This window comes from Lissotriton helveticus, chromosome 9, assembly GCF_964261635.1.
Source record: "Lissotriton helveticus chromosome 9, aLisHel1.1, whole genome shotgun sequence".
In the NCBI taxonomy this organism is placed as follows: domain Eukaryota; kingdom Metazoa; phylum Chordata; class Amphibia; order Caudata; family Salamandridae; genus Lissotriton; species Lissotriton helveticus.
Window position 1 is genome coordinate 667,128,074 of NC_136070.1, and position 23,819 is coordinate 667,151,892.

Below are 23,819 nucleotides of genomic sequence, written 5' to 3' on the forward strand. Positions count from 1 at the left end.
TTCAGGGGTATGTCAGTGCGCCTGGGGATTTGCTGCAGTTTCGAATTGCATGTGTAACTTTAAATGGTGACCCTACTTGAATTGAAATGTTTAACCTGGAATGTGCGGGGACTGAATTCCATGTTGAAACGACACAAAGTGCATGCCTATCTTGTCCGCAGGGGGATCCAGGTGGCCTTTCTCCAAGAAACGCATATTGACCAATCTGAGGGGCGAGCCTTGCAGCGCAGATGGCGGGGCCAACTGTTCTATACTACCAACTCTGCATTTTGCACGGGGCGTCCTGGTTTGGGTGAGGGCGGGAATACCTTTTCAGCCCCTGACAACAATGGTAGACCCTGATGGGAGGTTTGTGGCTGTGCAGGGCCGGCTGGATGGGAGAGATTTGACGCTCTGTAGTGTTCATGCCCCGAATATAGAGCAGACTGCCTTATTTGTAAGATTGTCTGGGAAATTAGCCACAGTTTTGGCTGGCGCGATCCTGCTTGGCGGAGACTTTAATTCTGTTGTAGATGTGGAACTAGATAGATCACACCCACCACTAGCCCAGTCCACAGATCACAGAATAGCGAAGGGGAGATGGGACTGGCAGGATACGTGGGGTTTGGTTGATGCATGGCGTGTGCAACACCCTGTTGAGAAAGATTATTCCTTCTATTCATCTCCCCATGATCTGCATGTCAGGCTGGATAGTATTTTAAGTTCCCCGGATGTGCAGGGTTTGGTTCGCCATAGCGAGTATTTGGCGAGGATGATCTCGGACCACAATCCCTGCCTGGTGGTTGTCCAGTGGGCTCGGCAGCGACAGGCTATTCCCACTTGGCCTTTGAACCCCCTGGCGTTGGAGGACTCAGTCTTTAAGGCGGCAGTGCAGGACGGCGTGGAGCGCTACTTTGCTGAGAATGAGAGAACGGCGTCGAGTAGGGCCCTTGAATGGGATGCCTTAAAGGCGGTAATTAGAATGGTATGTATCTCCTCGACGACGGGGGCTCGCAAGACTCTCCTCTGTGATCTTGCGCAGAGTGAAGACCGATTGCGTTCCGCGGAGCGGGGTAGTCATGCGGATTCCGGATCCCACAGTGCAGTTTTGGCTGCCCGCGAGGAGGTCGCAACGCAGATGGAAAATCTCTGTTGCTTCGACCATAAGGAATATCTCGTCCGAGCTCACGCTGAGCGAGATAAGGTGGGCTCCCTGCTGGCTTGGCTAGCTAATCCTGCGGCCCGGGGCGCTCCGATCCAGACCCTGACTACTGTGGAGGGTCGCTCGGTCTATTCCCAGAAAGAAATTAATGATCAATTCTTTGTTTACTATGAGCGCCTTTATAAGAGTGCGTTGCCTGACGTGACTGAGGGACTTGATGATTTTCTAGGTGCAGCTCAGTTGCCGCGCCTTGATCCAGCCCAAGTGGAAGGACTAGGGGGGGAGATCTAAGTAAGGGAAATTCGTATAGCAATTAAGCAAATGGCTCACTAGTAAAACACCTGGCGCAGATGGTTTGCCGATTGAGTTCTATGCAGCCTATGTCGATATCTTGGCCCCGAGATTGCAAGCTGTTTATAAGGAGGCTTGGGACACTGGTGTCCTGCCTGCAACCGCCCGGGAGGCCATTATAATACCCTTATTAAAACGTGGGGGTGATGCTGGCTCTCGTTCGGCCTATCGACCACTATCCACGCTTACGGTTGACTATAAGATTTTAAGCAGGATCCTCGCGTTGTGACTCCTCGGTCATATGCGAGGCCTGGTCCACCCGTACCAGGCGGGCTTCATTCCCCAATGCACTACCGCAACGTGTGTACGCCGACTTCTCCGGCTCATGGGGGGCGATTTCGGGGGGCTACCAGAGGCCACTGTGCTCTCGATTGACATTGAAAAGGCCTTTGACAGTGTGGAGTGGCCATACCTGTTTCGGGTCTTGGAGGCATTCAGTTTGGGAGCCCGTGTGTAAAATGGACTGCTCTGCTCTATAATGCGGCTACAGCCAGAGTGAAAACCGGAACCACGATATCGAAGGCATATCGGGTCGGCCGCGGGACGCGCTAGGGGTGCTCACTGTCCCCCTTGCTGTTCGCATTAGCCATCGAGCCATTGGCGTCTCATGCTCAAACAGGGCGGGCGTATGAGGGCCTGATGTTGAGGTGTGAGACCCATTATATTTCACTTTACGCAGATGACCTGCTGATTTTTTGGGCGGATACTAACGACTCGCTTCGCGGAGCTGAACTCCTTCTTCATGATTTTGGCAGTATTTCGGGATTGACAGTCAACTGGGGGAAAAGCTGCCTCTTCCCGATAACCCCGAGAGAACATGCACCCCAAATGGAGGGGAACCTTCGGTGGGAGCTCCATTGTCTCCCGTATTTGGGTACTCATATTTATCATACCCAGCTAGATTTGCTGGAGGGCAAGGTGAACAGAGCGATCAGGAACCTGCAGAGTAGTATGGGATTTTTGCGTACCCTGCCTTTATCGGTGGCGGGAAGGGTGACTCTGCTGAAAATGGTTGCACTTCCCCGCCTATTGTATTTTTTTCGCACGCTGCCGGTTCTTCCGCAGACTTTGATCACTGACTACTGGGTTTGTCTGGGGCTCGGGCAGGCGTCGCGTCGCTTTGACTACCCTGATGCGTCCCAGGACGGATGGTGGATTAGCAGTCCCTGATTTTGAATGGTACTACCTGGCGGCGCAGTTACAATGGCTTACTCAAGCAGTGGCTCGGGAGTTTAGGGGCCCGGAGGGGCCACAGGGCAGACTGATTCCCAGACATATTATCTCCTTTATAGTGCAAGGTCCGAAGATTGACTTAGATCACCTCACTCTTGAGGAACGCACGCTCCATCTCTGCTGGCACCGAAGCCACAAGCGGTCGGGTATCACTCGTCCATATGCTCCGGAAATTCCCTTAGGGATGTGTACGGCTCTTCCACACGGCGGTTACTGGTCAGCTTTGGCTGTTTGGGAGGATCTCGGGCTGCACATGATTGGAGATCTATATGGGGATGGGGCTCTGCTGACTTTTCGGGAGTTGCAGAACAATTATGACCTCCCGAGAGGGGATTATTTGTTGCATGCCGCTTTAGTGGCTAGTATTCAGAAACAATGGAATATGGGGCTTTCTGAGCCGCCGACCTCTCCAGGGTGCCAGTATGTGGTTATGGCGGCTGGTACCTTCAAGGCCGTTATAGGAGACTCTCTACGGAGACCTTATTACCTTTGGATGGTCTGCGAGGTAAATGGGAATTGGACATCGGAAAAGCCATCCCTGAGACGACATGGCCCCAGCTGGTTCGATGCGCCTGGAAGGGCACTCGGAACGCTCGTTTTCAATTAGTCCAGTATTTTACTCTACATCGGGCGTATTTAACGCCTGTTTAGATCCAGCAATACTTTGGTGGCGCTACATCGCACTGTCCGAGATGCAGGGATGATGGAGCCGATTTCTCCCATATGTTCTGGTCATGCGCGGGCTTAAATGACTATTGGAAGGCGGTGGTGGATTGTTTAAATGCAGTCACAGGCCGGCGGATAGAGGCGGACATGGGGACCTGCTTGCTACTCTGGTTCCCACATACCCCTGAACGAAAATTACTAGCAAATTTTATGACTTAGGTTTAATTTTGGCTAAAAGGGAACTCACCATGCACTGGAAATCGAACCTGGGCCCTAGTTATCCTAGATGGAAAGTGACCCTGTTGCGCTGGGCTCGAGCCGAGGGCACACTCCGACTGCAACAGGCTAGGCGCTTAGATAATGACAAACTTCTAGAAGCGGCTAGAGCGTGGGAGGCATTGGTGACCGCTCTCCAGCATCCAGCAGATAGCTCAAGTGAGGAGGAGGAGGACATAGCATAGGCGTTGGCACTCTGGTGGGATGGATGTTGCCCAAGGGAGACAGGATGCTGATAGTACGCCGGGCATGGTTAGGAAGCTATCCCCATACCATATCAGGCACAAAGGGAGTTCATGATACGTAGAGAGTTTCCATAGTTACTGTATTTGTATATATTGATTGTGGGCGCACTGACAGGGATGGGGGGCAGGGAGGGGGGGGAGGGTTCTGGGATTTTTCTTTTCCTTGTTTAGGGGCATGAGTATCCATGGATGCTATGTGAATTGTTGCTAACGCGACCTGAGGTGATTTGAAATGTGATGCTCCTTTTGTTCTTTCACAAATACCAATAAAATATATTTACAAAAAAAAAATGAGTGTGTCTGTGTGTGTGCTTGTGTGTGAAGAAAGTCGAAATATACCTATAGATGTTTTGGTCAATATAATATACTAAAAAAGAAAACGATTTTATAGCAAAAGATTTTTAGAAAAGTGTTTTTTAGAATACTTAGGCCCAGTAGTTCAGTATTTCCAGACTACGCCGTCCCCTCCCGCCCTCCCCCCCCAAAGCCCCACCTCCCGTGCAAATCAGGTGATATGAGTAGGGCCCTCAGGGACACTTTACTGATAAGGAATTACCTGGGAATCTATAACTCCACACCATATTTTCTTGGTTATGCCTCACTTCTCCCAGCTTTGGCAAGTTGAGTCTCGGTGGGGAAAGACACTGGATCGGTGGTTTCTGTAATTCTAATGGAACCAGTGAGTCACATTTCCGGCCACATTGGAATTAGGAGGCCTCTTGTAATGAGGGTAGAGCGAGAAATGTATGTACGATTGTGGCTATTTTCACTGGGAATTCCTCTTATATAGGTGTATCTAGCAACTGCTTCTTTAGTTGGAAAATGCACTGGGGAAGTTTGGTATAATGGAGCGAGGGGGCCTGATTGTTCTTATAGAAATACTGCTGAATACTGAACACAAGGAGAGCGAGAGAGAGAGAGACAGAGAGCGAGACAGAAAGAGATAGAGACAGAGAGAAATTTAGGAGTATATAAGCTTAAAAATTACATGTAAAGCATTTGAGTAAGAATTGTGATAATGATGAGCATGGTACATACCAAAATGCGTTTAATCAACGGGAACTCTAAGCCATTTAGAAAGCAAACGGTATCAACATTTGACAAGATCAATAGACATCCAGTAGCAAAGGGAGATGTTGCTCTTGACAGGAGTACTCGAAATACTGTGAATACCCATATGCTCTCACATGTTCACGAGTCCGTCAATTTTTCAAGGCACACTGCCCTGGACAAGCCTACCCTCTGTCCCTTAGGATTCAGAAAAGGGGGTGGTGATGGACAGAGCATCTGAGTTAAACAGAACACTCATACCCAGTCAAAAGATCAGGGCTTGATCCATCACCGTTTTTTAGCTCACTGCACCATCCCAGTTCAGAACCTGGCTGCATGCAAATTAGTCTGTCCCTGGCCCAGTGCATCATGGGAACAGGGCAGACCAAACTACCAAGCCAATTCTTTACTGGAAAGGAAACAAGCTTCCGGGGACCGGTTTCTGGCATTGCAGCCATCTTCGGCCTGGCTTGCTTGAATCCTAATGGTGCAGTGAGCAAGGGACTCACATCTGAGCATACCCTGCCACTACTATAGTGGCCAAAACCATTCAGAAAAGGGGGTGGTGATGGACAGAGCATCTGAGTTAAACAGAACACTCATACCCAGTCAAAAGATTAGGGCTTGATCCATCACCGTTTTTTAGCTCACTGCACCATCCCAGTTCAGAACCTGGCTACATGCAAATTAGTCTGTCCCTGGCCCAGTGCATCATGGGAACAGGGCAGACCAAACTACCAAGCCAATTCTTTACTGGAAAGGAAACAAGCTTCCGGGGACCGGTTTCTGGCATTGCAGCCATCTTCGGCCCAGCTTGCTTGAATCCTAATGGTGCAGTGAGCAAGGGACTCACATCTGAGCATACCCTGCCACTCCTATAGTGGCCAAAACGATTCAGAAAAGGGGGTGGTGATGGACAGAGCATCTGAGTTAAACAGAACACTCATACCCAGTCAAAAGATCAGGGCTTGATCCATCCCCGTTTTTTAGCTCACTGCACCATCCCAGTTCAGAACCTGGCTACATGCAAATTAGTCTGTCCCTGGCCCAGTGCATCATGGGAACAGGGCAGACCAAACTACCAAGCCAATTCTTTACTGGAAAGGAAACAAGCTTCCGGGGACCGGTTTCTGGCATTGCAGCCGTCTTCGGCCCGGCTTGCTTGAATCCTAATGGTGCAGTGAGCAAGGGACTCACATCTGAGCATACCCTGCCACTCCTATAGTGGCCAAAACGATTCAGAAAAGGGGGTGGTGATGGACAGAGCATCTGAGTTAAACAGAACACTCATACCCAGTCAAAAGATCAGGGCTTGATCCATCACCGTTTTTTAGCTCACTGCACCATCCAAGTTCAGAATCTGGCTACATGCAAATTAGTCTGTCCCTGGCCCAGTGCATCATGGGAACAGGGCAGACCAAACTACCAAGCCAATTCTTTACTGGAAAGGAAACAAGATTCCGGGGACCGGTTTCTGGCATTGCAGCCGTCTTCGGCCGGCTTGCTTGAATCCTATAGCAAGCCGGGCCGAAGAAGGCTGCAATGCCAGAAACCGGTCCCCGGAAGCTTGTTTCCTTTCCAGTAAAGAATTTGCGTGGTAGTTTGGTCTGCCCTGTTCCCATGATGCACTGGTATATTATAGTGTAAACAACAAGTACCCCCTGATCGGAGTTATCAGTTCCAGGAACAGGGACAAAAGATATGTGTAAATAATAACATGATTTAAGTAGTTGAAATGGGAAGGTCTTAAAATAAAAATGTACTAACAAGTATGTTCAGATAAAAAACTCTATTTCATTTAATAGGTGTTCATTTTAAAAGGAAACAACATATCACACATATAATTTACAAAAATTGTAACATCACAATAAACAATTTCAAAATAAGATTTATACAGTTATCATAAAATTAATGTCACAAATTATTTAAAAAATAAACAAATTCACAATAGGTGGCAAACAATACTCTCTCTAATTAAAAAATAAACAAATTCACAGTAGGTGGCAAACAATACTCTTTCGACGCGCGTTTCGGCGTTTCTGCAAACGCCTTCTTCAGGAGCCACGATTTTATTCTGAAACACATATGTTAAAAAAAAATATATATATATATGAAAATTCATTCAATTTTGTTAATTCACAGTGTACATCAAAGTCATATTTATTCCAAACATCAAAAGTAAAGTTATTACAAACATTCATTTTCTATCGGGGCACTTAAATTCTTTTAAAATATACAAAAAACGAACAAACCTATAAGCTTAACATTTCAAAGAAATAGATATTTGCCTTTCCCATTTATTTCTTAGCTATCGAGATACAAAACATGATTAAAAATCGATCCTATCTGTATTTGAGCAGTTGCTAAGTGAGTCAAAAGGATAGAAGAAGCGTAGGAAAAATGCTTAGCAAAGCCAAGTCAGTTCCACCTTTAACTCGCCTATCGACCCAATTGTACCATATATTGTTAAAGGCTCCTAGTTTATACTGGACTACTAAATATTTCTTATGGAAAAAGGGGACAGTTCAATCTATATTTGATTAGATATAGTCTCCTGTCATCGAGATGATGTGCTTACTCGTTAAGAGACTGGATCTTCGCACAATGTAATTACTTCTTATTTTCTTTCTAATGTGTCTGTTTATGGTCGAAGGGATATACCATAAAATCTCTGCAGATTCAAAGGAGGGGAGGGTTTCAATTATCAAATGTTAGAAATTTGCAAAATGATAAAACGATTCTGCTAAAACGATTTTGCTCGACTAGTATCGGAGCTCTGTCAGGTAAGTAATTTAATCGGCAACCTACCAGTTACCCACTCCATGGATATCAAGAGGATATGGATAATCTTTATGGGCAAGGGAAAACATTTCAACATATATCATTGTGGTTACCCTAATTCAATTTGCCAGGCTCATTGCATATTATTTCAAACTACATACTTTTAAAATTGATAAAATTGAAAATGACACAACTAACCGCACCATTTTGTGTGCAGGCATTCCTAAATTAATCCTATTATTATCTATCAATGTGCGTTATTACGGAAAATATATCTAGTAAGTAAATTGCTTACCCAATTAAAACTTTAAGGGAATCATTAGCGTATCTTGTATATTTTCTTTGTTTCAAAATGACCGCTAGATACTGTTTACAAAGGACACAAGATATACAAGAAGCACAGTGTAAGCTACAATGACTCTAATATATTTAGTTTACAGGTTTATAAAAGGTCACAGTTACGCAGTTATCTTGTTTAACAAAGGTTATATTGCACTTACATATAATTGTTTTAAGGCGTTGCTTATCGGCAAATCACCGTGATAGAATCCTTTATAGGAAGGTATTATCGTTCCCTCGTTCCCAGATAGGGAGACGGTAAACCGCTGAATATGTTCTCCTAACCAGTAAGTCCTTTAATGTGGAATTTAACCGGTATTTCCTAAGGAGACATAATATGATATAGTAGCCTATGTTATTATCGTTAAACTTATTCATTTTACGGCTCCAACAAACCTACATCTATTTAAAGTATCTAGGCAGTTTCTTTAGCCGCTCCTACCTTTAGAACGGAGATTAAAAATCGATAGAAGTGGGGCCGCGGCGCTGCGAGAAAATGTTGCTGGTGTCTCCCGACCGTTACAAGTGATGTCATCTGTATTCTCAGAGCAGTCCTTCTTTTAAAGTGCCCACATTTAGAGTTACGTACAACCACGTGAGCAGGTCAGTCATCCGCGTGCTGTCACGCGGACGATTGAGTTATATGTTTAAAGCTATAGACTGCAAAAGATCTATAGCGTGACCGAAAGATCAGGAGATTCAAAATGAATAAGACATCCCCTAATCAACAAGTATGTGAGCAAGTCAGTCATATTTGTGAAATCACTTGAACAAGTCGGTCATATATTTAGAAATCTAGACTTACAATTATATATAGCGAAACCGAAAATTAAAAAGGTTTAGAGGTATAAATTATAAAGTATCCCCTAATCGATGGTTGTGGGAAACCTATATCGATGCAGCAAGGTCATTGGCAATTATCCTATACTGGTTAAATACCATATACTAGTTATTAGAAAACTGTGTGAGTAGCAATAGGATTCTTGTATTTCTTTGCTCAAATGGCAGAGCAATTCATTTGTGTAGATCGTGCATATTCAGCTATCTCAGATGTATGATACTAGTTTTTTAGGGGAGTATATGGTTAGTTCATGAAAGAGTGCCATAAGGCTGAGGGATATTTACATAATTGCGTTCTCCCACGGAATGTCGCAATTCAACCCTTTCTTAAACGTGTTAAGAACAAAACTCCAGAAAACCTCTCTTTTCTTCCTAATGGCACATCCCCCTTTACTGTCAGGTGTTCAGATAAGAACACCTGTCTGTCAGGTGTTCAGATAAGAACACCTGACAGTAAAGGGGGATGTGCCATTAGGAAGAAAAGAGAGGTTTTCTGGATTTTTCTTCTTAACACGTTTAAGAAAGGGTTGAATTGCGACATTCCGTGGGAGAACGCAATTATGTAAATATCCCTCAGCCTTATGGCTCTCTTTCATGAACTAACCATATACTCCCCTAAAAAACTAGTATCATACATCTGAGATAGCTGAATATGCACGATCTACACAAATGGATTGCTCTGCCATTTGAGCAAAGAAATACAAGAATCCTATTGCTACTCACACAGTTTTCTAATAACTAGTATATGGTATTTAACCAGTATAGGATAATTGCCAATGACCTTGCTGCATCGATATAGGTTTCCCACAACCATCGATTAGGGGATACTTTATAATTTATACCTCTAAACCTTTTTAATTTTCGGTTTCGCAATATATAATTGTAAGTCTAGATTTCTAAATATATGACCGACTTGTTCAAGTGATTTCACAAATATGACTGACTTGCTCACATACTTGTTGATTAGGGGATGTCTTATTCATTTTGAATCTCCTGATCTTTTGGTCACGCTATAGATCTTTTGCAGTCTATAGCTTTAAACATATAACTCAATCGTCCGCGTGACAGCACGCGGATGACTGACCTGCTCACGTGGTTGTACGTAACTCTAAATGCGGGCACTTTAAAAGAAGGACTGCTCTGAGAATACAGATGACATCACTTGTAACGGTCGGGAGACGCCAGCAACATTTTCTCGCAGCGCCGCGGCCCCACTTCTATCGATTTTTCATCTCCGTTCTGAAGGTAGGAGCGGCTAAAGAAACTGCTTAGATACTTTAAATAGATGTAGGTTTGTTGGAGCCGTAAAATTAATAAGTTTAACGATAATAACATAGGCTACTATATCATATTATGTCTCCTTAGGAAATACCGGTTAAATTCCAAATTAAAGGACTTACTGGTTAGGAGAACATATTCAGAGGTTTACCGTCTCCCTATCTGGGAACGAGGGAACGATAATACCTTCCTATAAAGGATTCTATCACGGTGATTTGCCGATAAGCAACGCCTTAAAACAGTTATATGTAAGTGCAATCTAACCTTTGTTAAACAAGATAACTGCGTAACTGTGACCTTTTATAAACCTGTAAGCTAAATATATTAGAGTCATTGTAGCTTACACTGTGCTTCTTGTATATCTTGTGTCCTTTGTAAACAGTATCTAGCGGTCATTTTGAAACAAAGAAAATATACAAGATACGCTAATGATTCCCTTAAAGTATTAATTGGGTAAGCAATTTACTTATTTATTTATTTATTTATTTATTGGCTTGTAACGCGCCGGCATCACACCCGAAGGTGTATCTCCGCGCGGAGCTGTGAGGTGAACAGGTCGAGAGGACTCCTCCTAGAATAGTGCTGTCTTTAGGCATTTCCTGAAAGCTGAGTGACTCGGGCATTCTCTAAGGGAGAGGGGGAGGTTGTTCCATAGACGAGGGCCCATGATGGAGAGGGCGCGGCCTCCCTGTGTGGTCTTGTAATGTCTGGGAACCTGAAGTAACAGTTGGTTGCTGGACCTCAGGATGCGGGATGGACGGTGATAAACAAATTTATCCGCCAAGTAATGGGGTCCCAGATTATGTAAACTCTTGTGTATCACACAGCAAATCTTGAATTCCACCCGTTTCCGGATGGGAAGCCAGTGAAGGGCCTTGAGGAGGGGGAGGGACGGCGTTCTGGGGGGGGTGTTGGTTACCAGCCGTGCCGCGGTGTTCTGCACTTACTAGATATATTTTCCGTAATAACGCACATTGATAGATAATAATAGGATTAATTTAGGAATGTCTGCACACAAAATGGTGCGGTTAGTTGTGTCATTTTCAATGTTATCAATTTTAAAAGTATGTAGTTTGAAATAATATGCAATGAGCCTGGCAAATTGAATTAGGGTAACCACAATGATATATGTTGAAATGTTTTCCCTTGCCCACAAAGATTATCCATATCCTCTTGATATCCATGGAGTGGGTAACTGGTAGGTTGCCGATCTAGGGCCAGATGTAGGTAGCCAAATACCGGTCGGTAACGGCCGAATTCGGCCGTTACCGACCGGTATTTGGCTATTGAAATGTAGAGGCACGGAAACAGGGCAAATCGGTAATTTTACTGATTCGGTAAATATACCGGTCGGTAAATTTACCGACCGGTATATTTACCGATTCTGTAAAATTGATATGTAGGTGGGACTCTTCTGAGTCCCACAAGGCCTACAAAATCGGTATTTTACCATCAAATTCAATTTGATGGTAAAATACCGATTCAGGTGTGCATGCACATGTGTGCATGCACACCTGTGCCATATGACAGGCAGACCTGCCCTTAGGGCAGGTATGCCTGCCACATGGCCCCCAAACCTTTTTTGGGGGTGCTAGAGGGTGTCAAAGTGACACCCCCTGCACCCTTATCAAAATCGGTATTTACCGAATCGGTAAATACCGACCGGTAATGCCCCATTCATTCCTATGGGCTTCAAAGCCCATAGGAATGAATGGAGCATTACCGGTCGGTATTTACCGATTCGGTAAATACAGATATTTACCGAATCGGTAAAAAACACATCTGGATGGACCTACATGTCCACCCTTCATATTTACCGAATCGGTAAAATTCGGTAATTAAGAATCAGCAAATATTTTTTACCTACATCTGGCCCTAAATTACTTAACTGACAGAGCTCCGATACTAGTGGAGCAAAATCATTTTAGCAGAATCGTTTTATCATTTTGCAAATTTCTAACATTTGATAATTGAAACCCTCCCCTCCTTTGAATCTGCAGAGATTTTATGGTATATCCCTTCGACCATAAACAGACACATTAGAAAGAAAATAAGAAGTAATTACATTGTGCGAAGATCCAGTCTCTTAACGAGTAAGTACATCATCTCGATGACAGAAGACTATATCTAATCAAATATAGATTGAACTGTCCCCTTTTTCCATAAGAAATATTTAGTAGTCCAGTATAAACTAGGAGCCTTTAAAAATATATGGTACAATTGGGTCGATAGGCGAGTTAAAGGTGGAACTGACTTGGCTTTGCTAAGCATTTTTCCTACGCTTCTTCTATCCTTTTGACTCACTTAGCAACTGCTCAAATACAGATAGGATCGATTTTTAATCATGTTTTGTATCTCGATAGCTAAGAAATAAATGGGAAAGGCAAATATCTATTTCTTTGAAATGTTAAGCTTATAGGTTTGTTAGTTTTTTGTATATTTTAAAAGAATTTAAGTGCCCCGATAGAAAATGAATGTTTGTAATAACTTTACTTTTGATGTTTGGAATAAATATGACTTTGATGTACACTGTGAATTAACAAAATTGAATGAATTTTCATATATATATATATATTTTTTAACATATGTGTTTCAGAATAAAATCGTGGCTCCTGAAGAAGGCGTTTGCAGAAACGCCGAAACGCGCGTCGAAAGAGTATTGTTTGCCACCTACTGTGAATTTGTTTATTTTTTAAATAGAGAGAGTATTGTTTGCCACCTATTGTGAATTTGTTTATTTTTTAAATAATTTTTGACATTAATTTTATGATAACTGTATAAATCTTGTTTTGAAATTGTTTATTGTGATGTTACAATTTTTGTAAATTATATGTGTGATATGTGGTTTCCTTTTAAAATGAACACCTATTAAATGAAATAGAGTTTTTTTATCTGAACATACTTGTTAGTACATTTTTATTTTAAGACCTTCCCATTTCAACTACTTAAATCATGTTATTATTTACACATACCCATGATGCACTGGGCCAGGGACAAACTAATTTGCATGTAGCCAGGTTCTGAGCTGGGATGGTGCAGTGAGCTAAAAAACGGTGATGGATCAAGCCCTGATCTTTTGACTGGGTATGAGTGTTCTGTTTAACTCAGATGCTCTGTCCATCACCACCCCCTTTCTGAACCGTTTTGGCCACTATAGGAGTGGCAGGGTATGCTCAGACATGAGTCCCTTGCTCACTGCACCATCAGGATTCAAGCAAGCCGGGCCGAAGACGGCTGCAATGCCAGAAACCGGTCCCTGGAAGCTTGATTCCTTTCCAGTAAAGAATTGGCTTGGTAGTTTGGTCTGCCCTGTTCCCATGATGCACTGGGCCAGGGACAGACTAATTTGCGTGTAGCCAGGTTCTGAGCTGGGATGGTGCAGTGAGCTAAAAAACGGTGATGGATCAAGCCCTGATCTTTTGACTGGGTATGAGTGTTCTGTTTAACTCAGATGCTCTGTCCATCACCACCCCCTTTCTGAACCGTTTTGGCCACTATAGGAGTGGCAGGGTATGCTCAGACATGAGTCCCTTGCTCACTGCACCATCAGGATACAAGCAAGCCGGGCCGAAGACGGCTGCAATGCCAGAAACCGGTCCCCGGAAGCTTGTTTCCTTTCCAGTAAAGAATTGGCTTGGTAGTTTGGTCTGCCCTGTTCCCATGATGCACTGGGCCAGGGACAGACTAATTTGCATGTAGCCAGGTTCTGAGCTGGGATGGTGCAGTGAGCTAAAAAACGGTGATGGATCAAGCCCTGATCTTTTGACTGGGTATGAGTGTTCTGTTTAACTCAGATGCTCTGTCCATCACCACCCCCTTTCTGAACCGTTTTGGCCACTATAGGAGTGGCAGGGTATGCTCAGACATGAGTTCCTTGCTCACTGCACCATCAGGATTCAAGCAAGCCGGGCCGAAGACGGCTGCAATGCCAGAAACCGGTCCCCGGAAGCTTGTTTCCTTTCCAGTAAAGAATTGGCTTGGTAGTTTGGTCTGCCCTGTTCCCATGATGCACTGGTCCAGGGACAGACTAATTTGCATGTAGCCAGGTTCTGAGCTGGGATGGTGCAGTGAGCTAAAAAACGGTGATGGATCATGCCCTGATCTTTTGACTGGGTATGAGTGTTCTGTTTAACTCAGATGCTCTTTCCATCACCACCCCCTTTCTGAACCGTTTTGGCCACTATAGGAGTGGCAGGGTATGCTCAGACATGAGTCCCTTGCTCACTGCACCATCAGGATTCAAGCAAGCCGGGCCGAAGATGGCTGCAATGCCTGAAACCGGTCCCCGGAAGCTTGTTTCCTTTCCAGTAAAGAATTGGCTTGGTAGTTTGGTCTGCCCTGTTCCCATGATGCACTGGGCCAGGGACAGACTAATTTGCATGTAGCCAGGTTCTGAGCTGGGATGGTGCAGTGAGCTAAAAAACGGTGATGGATCAAGCCCTGATCTTTTGACTGGGTATGAGTGTTCTGTTTAACTCAGATGCTCTGTCCATCACCACCCCCTTTCTGAACCTCTGTCCCTTAGAGCACCTTAGCTCACATGTAATAATATATCACACTATGCAACATTCCATCCAGGGAAATCTTATTTCAATTGTAAACTCCCATTCTGTAAATCCCAAACGTCGCTTCCACTTACAAGTTATTTGCCCACTTAAGTCAAATGCAGGTGTACAAATGGCCTTGTGAATCAGGCCCTCTCCATTATTCAGAGGCAGATGGTCCAAAATATATCTTTGACGAGTTGCAGGTCTACTGGGATTAAGTGGAAATTGGGTGGGGGGGTTGGACAGGGTTAATTAAATTATATAGCAAGAAACAATGGGTCATACTATGCCACATTCTGTGGCAGTATTCTTTTGCTTCTTTAACACACCTTAATAGTTGAGCGGCAAATATTTCATCTTATTACTGACCCGTGAATACTGCAATAAGTAACTCAAAAGTGAACGTGGCGGCTGAAGCTCAAGTTAATAAGTGTGCACATTTTTTCAAACTGTCACTCAATTGGGTGTCACTATGCATCTAAAATAAACCCTGGCTTATGCTAGGTACTAAGTAACTAACGTCTGTCTGTTGTGCCAGGGCATCGCTGAGAAGAAGCAGCCAGGACAGCCTCCAAACCTTGCCAGAACTTTATCCAGTGGAAACCACCCTGGAACTCGCTGCCGCCACCGATGAACAGAGGTATGAGGCGGAGCCGGGTGAGGGGGGGGGGATTACACTTTAACGGATTATTTTCCTGCTCCTGCTAGGATTTGTATATATAAAACACAATGTCCCAATAGGTAACAAATTGACAGGCAATTAAGTTGTGCATGCAAAAAGCATTACATATGAAAGAAACAAGGAGGCTCAATTAGTTAGTACATGGCTTGTAATTCACCAATTTTCTGAGATATTTACACATAGGAATACAGTTGAAAAGCAGCACTGTACAAGAAAAATTATGTGACAACCCAAGAAGCACTTGGTGACAAGGTGATATGTACAAGTGAAAGGTGACGAAGCAAGTGAAGGGGGTGAACAGCGTGAACGGCGCAAGGTGACAGAGTTATATACAGTGATGGCTCAATGATTGATAAATTCAAGTTTTTTTGTAGCACATTAAATCACAGTTATGAGCCAAATGTTGTAGTGCGCCAAACAATTGCGCTGTAGTGTCGACGGCGTTTCGATCCACAGTGATTTGGGATCCTCTTCAGGACAGGGTTGGCGAATTGGTGTAGTGCTGCAGGGGGACAAAAGGTCAGTATGAGGACCGGAACGAGAGGGGGAGACAAAACCTACACGAGGGAGTGAGCCGTGTGGAAACTACTGAACCCATGATGAGCGCCAGGATGTAATGATGGTTGGACCAAATTGTTCTGGATAGAAGCCATAAAGGAATCCAGTGGTTTGAGTGGTAGGAATCATGCATTGCACAGCGCGTGAACTAGGGGGGGGGTGTGTTGGGCCAATGATGGATACTGATCTGACCATCCCTATATTCAATTTGTCAAGACCTTACTCCCCAGAGGCCTCTCCTTTGTTCCTACGGAACGGACCAACTTCCTGGAACTACAATCTAATCTTTTGAAATTTTTCAGGCGGATACAACTTAAGCATTTCTTTGCAGACAAAACAGAACCGAACTATCTGCAAAACTCTATATTTCGTCCGCCGTCCACTTTCAACCCACCTTCCAACCAAATGCCACCAGAGATCCTGGCCTTTGAAAAACTTGTGATGAAAGACGTATTGGACCTCAAAACCAGCTCACGATTCATCCCTTACAATTTGCCCATGACTGAGAAGAATGCCCTCTATTCACTCTATTTAATGTTTTCTCTTTTGACTGTAAATGACTATTAAATGTGAATGATCACTTTTGGAACTAAAATAAGTGTGTTTAGAGTCATTTTTCTGCCAGAAATTGGTCGTAATAGAAGCTTCTGAGTAGGAGGAAAAGTCTGTAAAAATGGCAATTTTGGTCACTGTGGGGCTTTAAAAAGCGGTTATTCAATATGAGGCATAATCCATTTGACATTTTGCATCATTTTTTCAACATTTGAATAAATAATTTGTTGAACTTTCTGCAGATGGTCAGAAATGGTCATGTTTTAATGTTTTCTCTTTTGACTGTAAATGACTATTAAATGTGAATTTTCACTTTTGGACCTAAAATAAGAGTGTTTCGCCAACCCTGCCCTGAAGAGGATCCCAAATCACTGTGGATCTAAACGCTGTCGACACTACAGCGCAATTGTTTGGCGCACTACAACATTTGGCTCATAACTGTGATTTAATGTGCTACAAAAAAACTTGAATTCATCAATCATTGAGCCATCACTGTATATAACTCTGTCACCTTGCGCCGTTCACGCTGTTCACCCCCTTCACTTGCGTCGTCACCTTTCACTTGTACATATCACCTTGTCACCAAGTGCTTCTTGGGTTGTCACATGATTTTTCTTGTACAGTGCTGCTTTTCAAATGTATTCCTATGTGTAAATTGCTCAGAAAATTGGTGAATTACAAGCCATGTACTAACTAATTGAGCCTCCTTGTTTCTTTCATATGTAATGCTTTTTGCATGCACAACTTAATTGCCTGTCAATTTGTTACCTATTGGGACATTGTGTTTTATATATACTTCATACCCAGTCCCAGTTGGGTCTATGGGTCCTACTCCTGTTTCTTTTCACCTGCTAGGATTTGGGCTCAGAATCCCAGTGAATGGCCATATGCTCCTAGTCTGGATATCTCTTCAAAAAATTTAAATACACACAAATTTTGTGCACGTTTTTCCAATCCTAGTTCCCCTGTGCTGTTTTGAAAGTCATTTTCAGCAGTTACACAAATCCACTACAGATTCCTCTCACCTTTTACGGCTGCCTCCAAAGTCAGCTCCAGGAGGTAAACACCTCTTCTGCAAACTCTTCCGACCAATGAGGTACTATTTCCAAAATCAGTTCCAGGAATTAAACACATCTGCTGTAAATTATTACCACCTTTCAGCTGCTGCTTCCAAAGTCATTACCAAGAGGTACACACATCCACTACAGATTCGTTCTACCTGTCAGGTGCTTCTTCCAAATTCAGCTCCAGTAGATTTGCAAATCACCTGCAGCTTCTTTTCACATGTTGGATGCTGTTTCTGAAATCCATTTCAGTAGGTACACACATTCCCTGCAGATTCTTTCCACCTTTCAACTGCTGCTTCCAAAATCAGTTCCAGGAAGTAAACACATCCTCTACAGACTCTTCCCACCAGTCAGGTACAACTTCCAAAACCAGTTCCAGGAACTAAACACATCCGCTGTAGATTATTCCCACCTTTCAGGTGCTACTTCCAAAATCAGTTCCAGGAGGTACACACATCCACTGCAGATTCTTTCCACCTGTCAGGTGCTAATTCCAAAATGAGTTTGAGGAACTAAACACATCTGCTGTAGATTATTCTCACTGTTCAGGTGCTACTTCCAAAATCTGTTCCAGGAGGTAGACACATCCGCTGCAGATTCTTTCCACCTTTCAGCTGCTGCTTCCAAAATCATTGCCAGAGGTACATACATCAACTGCAGATTCTTACCACCTCTCGGATGCTACTTCCAAACTCCGTTCCAGGAGGTACATACATCCATCCACTGTAGATTCTTTCCACCTCTCAGGTGCTGCTTTGAAACTCAGTTCCAGGAGGTACACACATCCACTGCAGATTCTTTCTACCTGTCAGGTGCTGCTTCCGAATTCAGCTCCAGGAGGTACGCAAATCACCTGCAGATTCTTTTCACATGTTGGATGCTGCTTCCGAAATCTGTTTCAGGAGGTACACACATTCCCTGCAGATTCTTTCCACCTTTCAGCTGCTACTTCCAAAATCACTTCCAGGAACTAAACACATTCGCTGTAGAATATTCCCACTGTTCAGGTGCTACTTCCAAAATCAGTTCCAGTATGTACGCAAATCACCTGCAGATTCCTTTCACCTATTGTATGCTGCATTCCAAAATCAGTTTCAGGTGGTACACACACCCCATGCAGATACAGCTGCTGCGTCCAAAATCAGTGCCAGGAGGTACATTCATCCAATGCAGATTCTTTCCACCTCTCAGGTGCTGCTTCCCAATTCAGCTCCAGGAGGTACGCAAATCACCTGCAGATTCTTTTCACCTGTTGGATGCTGCTTCTGAAATCAGTTTCAGGAGGTACACACATCCCCTGCAGATTCTTTCCACCTCTCAGGTGCTACTTCTAAAATCAGTTCCAGGAAGTAAACATATCCACTGCAGACTCTTCCCACCAGTGAGGTGCTACTTCTAAAATCAGTTGCAGGAACTAAACACAACCGCTGTAAATTATTCCCACCGTCGAGGTGCTACTTCCAAAATCAGTTCCAGGAAGTAAACACATTCACTCCAGACTCTTCCCACTAGTGAGGTGCTACTTCTAAAATCAGTTCCAGTAGCTAAACAACTGTACTGTAGATTATTCCCACAGTTCAGGAGCTACTTCCAAAATTAGCTCCAGCCTGGAGGTACACACAACACATCCACTGCAGATTATTCCCACCTCTCAGGTGCTGCGTCCAAAATGAGTTCCAGGACGTAGACATATTCACTGCCGACTCTTCCCACCTCTTAAGTGTTGTTTTCAAAATCAGTTCCAGGACAAAGACACATCCGCTGCAGATTCTTCCCCCAATTCCAGGAGCCCACAGAACACTTTATGTTCTTACAATCCCAAATCCCAGGGTATCCTTTCAAAATGCATTCCATTCCAAATCAATTTCAAGATGCACAAAAATCCACTCCAGATTCTTCCAATTCCAAAATCAGTTCCAGCAACCATTCAAATTGGCTCCTGATTCTTCCAACTTCTGCTGTTTCCAAAACCAATTCCAGAAAGTACAGAAATCTACTCCAGGTGTTTCCCACCTCTCAGAATCTGCTTTCCATATTTGAACTACAAGGAGGAGCACAAATCCCCTGCAGGTTCATCCAATCCAATGTTTCAGGTACTGTTTTCAAAGTCCATTCGTGGAAATACTCAAATACAGGGTAGGTTATCTTAGGTCACAGCGGTACTCATTTCAATAAGGTTTTGTTACTTACAAATTTTGGATTTTATTAAAGACAAAAGGTGCATGTTATATCCATAACATTTCATGCAGTGCCCCGTCACAATGGCAAAATTTGAATCCGAAACATGTAGCTTTTGCACCTTTGGAATGCTCCCTACTTAAAACATACACTTCATATTTTACATAAAAGTCTCATAAAAACATTTTTAAAAAGCGCTTAGCACTCAAGAGAACTGATCATTAATAACAATCGACCGCACTAATCAAATTGTAACTAAAACTGACTCAAATAATAATAATAATCCATATTTGTAAAGCGCAAACATATAACCCATTAAGGTTTCAAGGCGCTGGGGGCTGTAGGGGGATTAAATGAGCTATTGCCCTGAGTCACATGATGCTTAGCTGAGCAGCCGCCGGCAATCGAACTATGACCCCTGCACTCCAGAGTCAGCGGCTCTGGCCGCTGTGCCACATCTCTCCCACCAACCAACTCATGCCTTAGTCATTATAACAACTTCTCAGCACACCACCAGCTCAACTTGTGTCTCTTCTACCCATAAAAAAACATATTCTGGTAACAAAATACTTCTGAAAACGACAAGCATTCTGTGGTTGCATCTACTTATAAGGGCATGAAGAATTTATAATTACGTTGACAAAAGACCTATCACTCATGTCAATCAACTTATGAAAAACAAGACTTGTCAATTTGCCTATACTTCTTGTTTCTAATCTGAGAACCAGACACTCTGGGCCTGATTCACAAAGGTAACTTACACTTTTGAGTCAGTTTGCTTTTAAAATAACTTTTACTGGTTTTCAGTGTTCACAAACTCTACTTTTGAGGTAACCTACACTTTTGTAATCACTTACACTTAGTAGTAATTCCAGCACCAGACTTGGCCAACTGTTGATACTGCAACCTCCATTATTTTCTATCAGAGGGTGTTGCAGTACCAGTGGTTGGCTATGGGCTGTGCTGGACTAACTACTGTTTTTCTTTTAGTAGTAACTTATACTATTTAAACTAAGTTTAGACCTAAAGTCTAACTGTAGACCTGAAGTTTAACTTTAGACTTGAAATCTAACTTTACACCTAAAGTCTAACTTTAGACCTGAGCTTAAACTTCAGGCCTAAAGATAGACTTCAGGTCTAAAGTTAGACTTTAGGTGCAAAGTTAGACTTCATATCTAAAGATAGACTTTAGGTCTAAACTTAGACTTCATGTCTAAACTTAGACTTAGGATCTAAGTATACCTTTGTGAATTGGGCCCTGAGTTTGTGACTACAGAAAAGTAGTGTACTTACTTAAAAGTATAAACTTACTCAGAAGTTTAAGTTACTTTTGTGATTCAAGCCTGGAGTTTGAGAATATCGAAAAGGAGTTAACTTACTCAAAAGTGTAAACTTGTAAGTTATCTTTGTGATTCAAATCCAGTATGTCCTGTCTTGAACCCTGAGCACATGTTTATCTGGTAACAAGGAAATCCACTGTTGCCTCCATTTGCACCTTGAATTAGGATTGCCACTGCAATATTATGAATATGATTCTGATAAATGATGAAATACATTTCCTTGATAAAATCACCCTTGAATACGGTAGCTTTGTAAAGCTCCAAGGGTTGGATAAGAGGCCAAAAGTGGGATGTCTAAATTTATATTTTTACCGCAGCCCTTTAAACTGCTGATATTCCTGGTGACTTTGATGAACTATAATGGAGGCATATACATCCTATCGGTCTAGCCATGTTAATCAATAGGTGAAGCGAAATGTCCTTCAAAAGGCAGGTTCTTTCCATGTTGAAGTGCCTTTTAACCATCTAAAACTTTATAAAAGAGAAAGCAATCAAGAATTTAAAAAAGTCAAAGAAAAATAGTGAAGAAACAGAGAGCACTTACCTAAGTGAGGATATCTGAATAATATGTTGGCTTTCCAGAATGCAGGTATTTCTGATGGATACTTCTACCTGCAGAATCTTCACCTGTAGAACATGCCCAGATGTCAGACTGGATCCGGAAACTTCAAAGCTTTCACGTCTCTGGTAGGGGGTGCTGGCCTTGCATCAATGCAATAAATGGTGTCTTATGATGTAAGTGAAGCCAGCTTGCAATCACCACGCCGCAACGCTGTCAGTTTCTTTATTTCTGCACCTTTGATGCAGATCCGGAGCTCGTTATCTCTGAGAAGTTTTTCCTCACTTTTCTCATATTGTCTCCTCCAAGGAGTCAGGATTTAAGCCCTGTCCATCACAGACTCCCACACCATGTGCCTATGGTGCCTAGGGTCGGACACAACTCCTGTACCTGTGCTTCATGTGGAAGCATGCACCCCAAAGCCATTTTGGAGTGCGAACTGAAGCTCTCTGGGGCTAAGATGAAGAAACAATAGTAGAGCAAGTAAGCACTCTAGAGGAAGGTCCCCTTGTCACTCTCTTACTCTGACAGAAACTTCAACCTCGGAGCCGAAGTTAGTTGACATTCAGCAAGTGATAATACTGCCGAATGACCCCGCTCCGGTGACTCCATAGCTTCATGTTACTTGGGCTCCTTAGCGCCAGGACAGATACAATCCACCTAACCTGCACCAATGGCAGTTTACCCTGAGTTCTGTATGCCTGGTTCGGACTGGCTGCATTTTTTAACAACATGTACTCTATTTTTCTACGGCATCCATACCCACCGGTATCATCATGGGCTCTTTGATGCCATATGGCTGGCCTATGTTTATGCCCATAGTCCCTGTGCCAGTCCAGTGGCTCTGATGCCAGCACAGAATTATTTAACCAGGTCTTAAACAACAACACCATGGACAATGCCATTGCCACGGATGCCACCTGTGCCAATGCCTGACACCCCTCTTAAGATACATTCTTGATCTAACACCCAATGCCTCATTGCAGAGGTGCAATACTGAGCGAGGTTGTTTGAGTTCCTTGGCACTGACTCAGACACCTTGGACATGAACTTGAATGAAAATCTACAAGGGGAATTTCAAGGCCTATCACCTTCAAGCTGCGTAGACTCCTCCTCTGAATTGGCTATGGAATTCCCAACTGGACCTCTAATGCCTGTGGTGATGTCTCTTTATGATGATGTCTCTTCATAAGGTCATAGTGAAAGCTGAGGAGGCACTACATCTGAAATGTCCGACTGTAGAAACTAAGACTAATGTCCTCACCGAGTTGCTTCCTCCATTAATTTCTACAACAGATCCCGTGCTCCCCTTTAATGAGACCCTCTAAGATCTAGTCATGGAAGCATGGTTGTAATCTTTCTTGGCCATAACGGTTAACAGGCTGGTTGCCTGTCTTTGTCGCCCTGCCCGAGTAGTCTGCCTTGCCTCTTGTTACATCCTTCGCCTGACTGCCTCGTGCCTGGGCAATTGGGAGGAACCTTTCAACCCACTGGTGGGAGTCAAGGCAGCCAGAGCCATGGGGGAAAGAAGGCCTTCCCTGCAGGCAGCATAGTATTAAATTTAAGTCTGGGTAGAGTTCACTGAGTTCCGCCACGAACAACTCCTCAGAGCGCAAAAAAACCTCCGCTGAGCTACTTGGAGCTCTGCAAGCGGCAGAGTGCGTTAGAAAAATGCTGTTTGCTGTAATATTCAGTGCCGGGTGTTGGATGGATTTCCCTCGCTCGTGCTCGCCATCTTGACTCTGACAAGTGCGAATGAGACAAAAATAGTGCCGGGAGGTGGATTTTCCTTGCTTGACCTGGCCAACTTTATGTTGACAAGCGCAAGCGAGGGAAACAACTCTAGTTCATTACGTGGAGCAGAGTTTTTCAGAACTCCATGAGCTCGGTGTAAAGCAGAGTGCAGAAAACTCTGCAAACTCCATGAGCTGAGCGGAGTTCACCGCCCAGGCTTAGTTAAAATCTATTAATGCTAGCTATCTCCTGGCAGGATACACACATACCCTGTGGGATATGATCCAAATGCTGGTTTTCCATGTGCCATAAGACATGCATCAAGAAGTGGTTCTGGACAAACAATGCCAACGGCACCTCAATATTGATCAGGAGACACGCCTGGCTGAGAACCTCGATTTT

The 23,819-nt window shown here is 43.6% G+C and overlaps 1 protein-coding gene across 1 annotated transcript in view; it reads left to right on the forward strand.

Moving 5' to 3' along the window:
- Positions 1-23,819, forward strand: part of LOC144782918 (uncharacterized) — a 200,002-nt gene that overhangs the window by 146,418 nt on the left and 29,765 nt on the right. Inside the window, exon 8 of the mRNA XM_078662161.1 lies at positions 15,286-15,387. Coding sequence (XP_078518287.1) covers positions 15,286-15,387 — 102 coding nt within the window. The remainder of the gene's footprint in view (positions 1-15,285; positions 15,388-23,819) is intronic.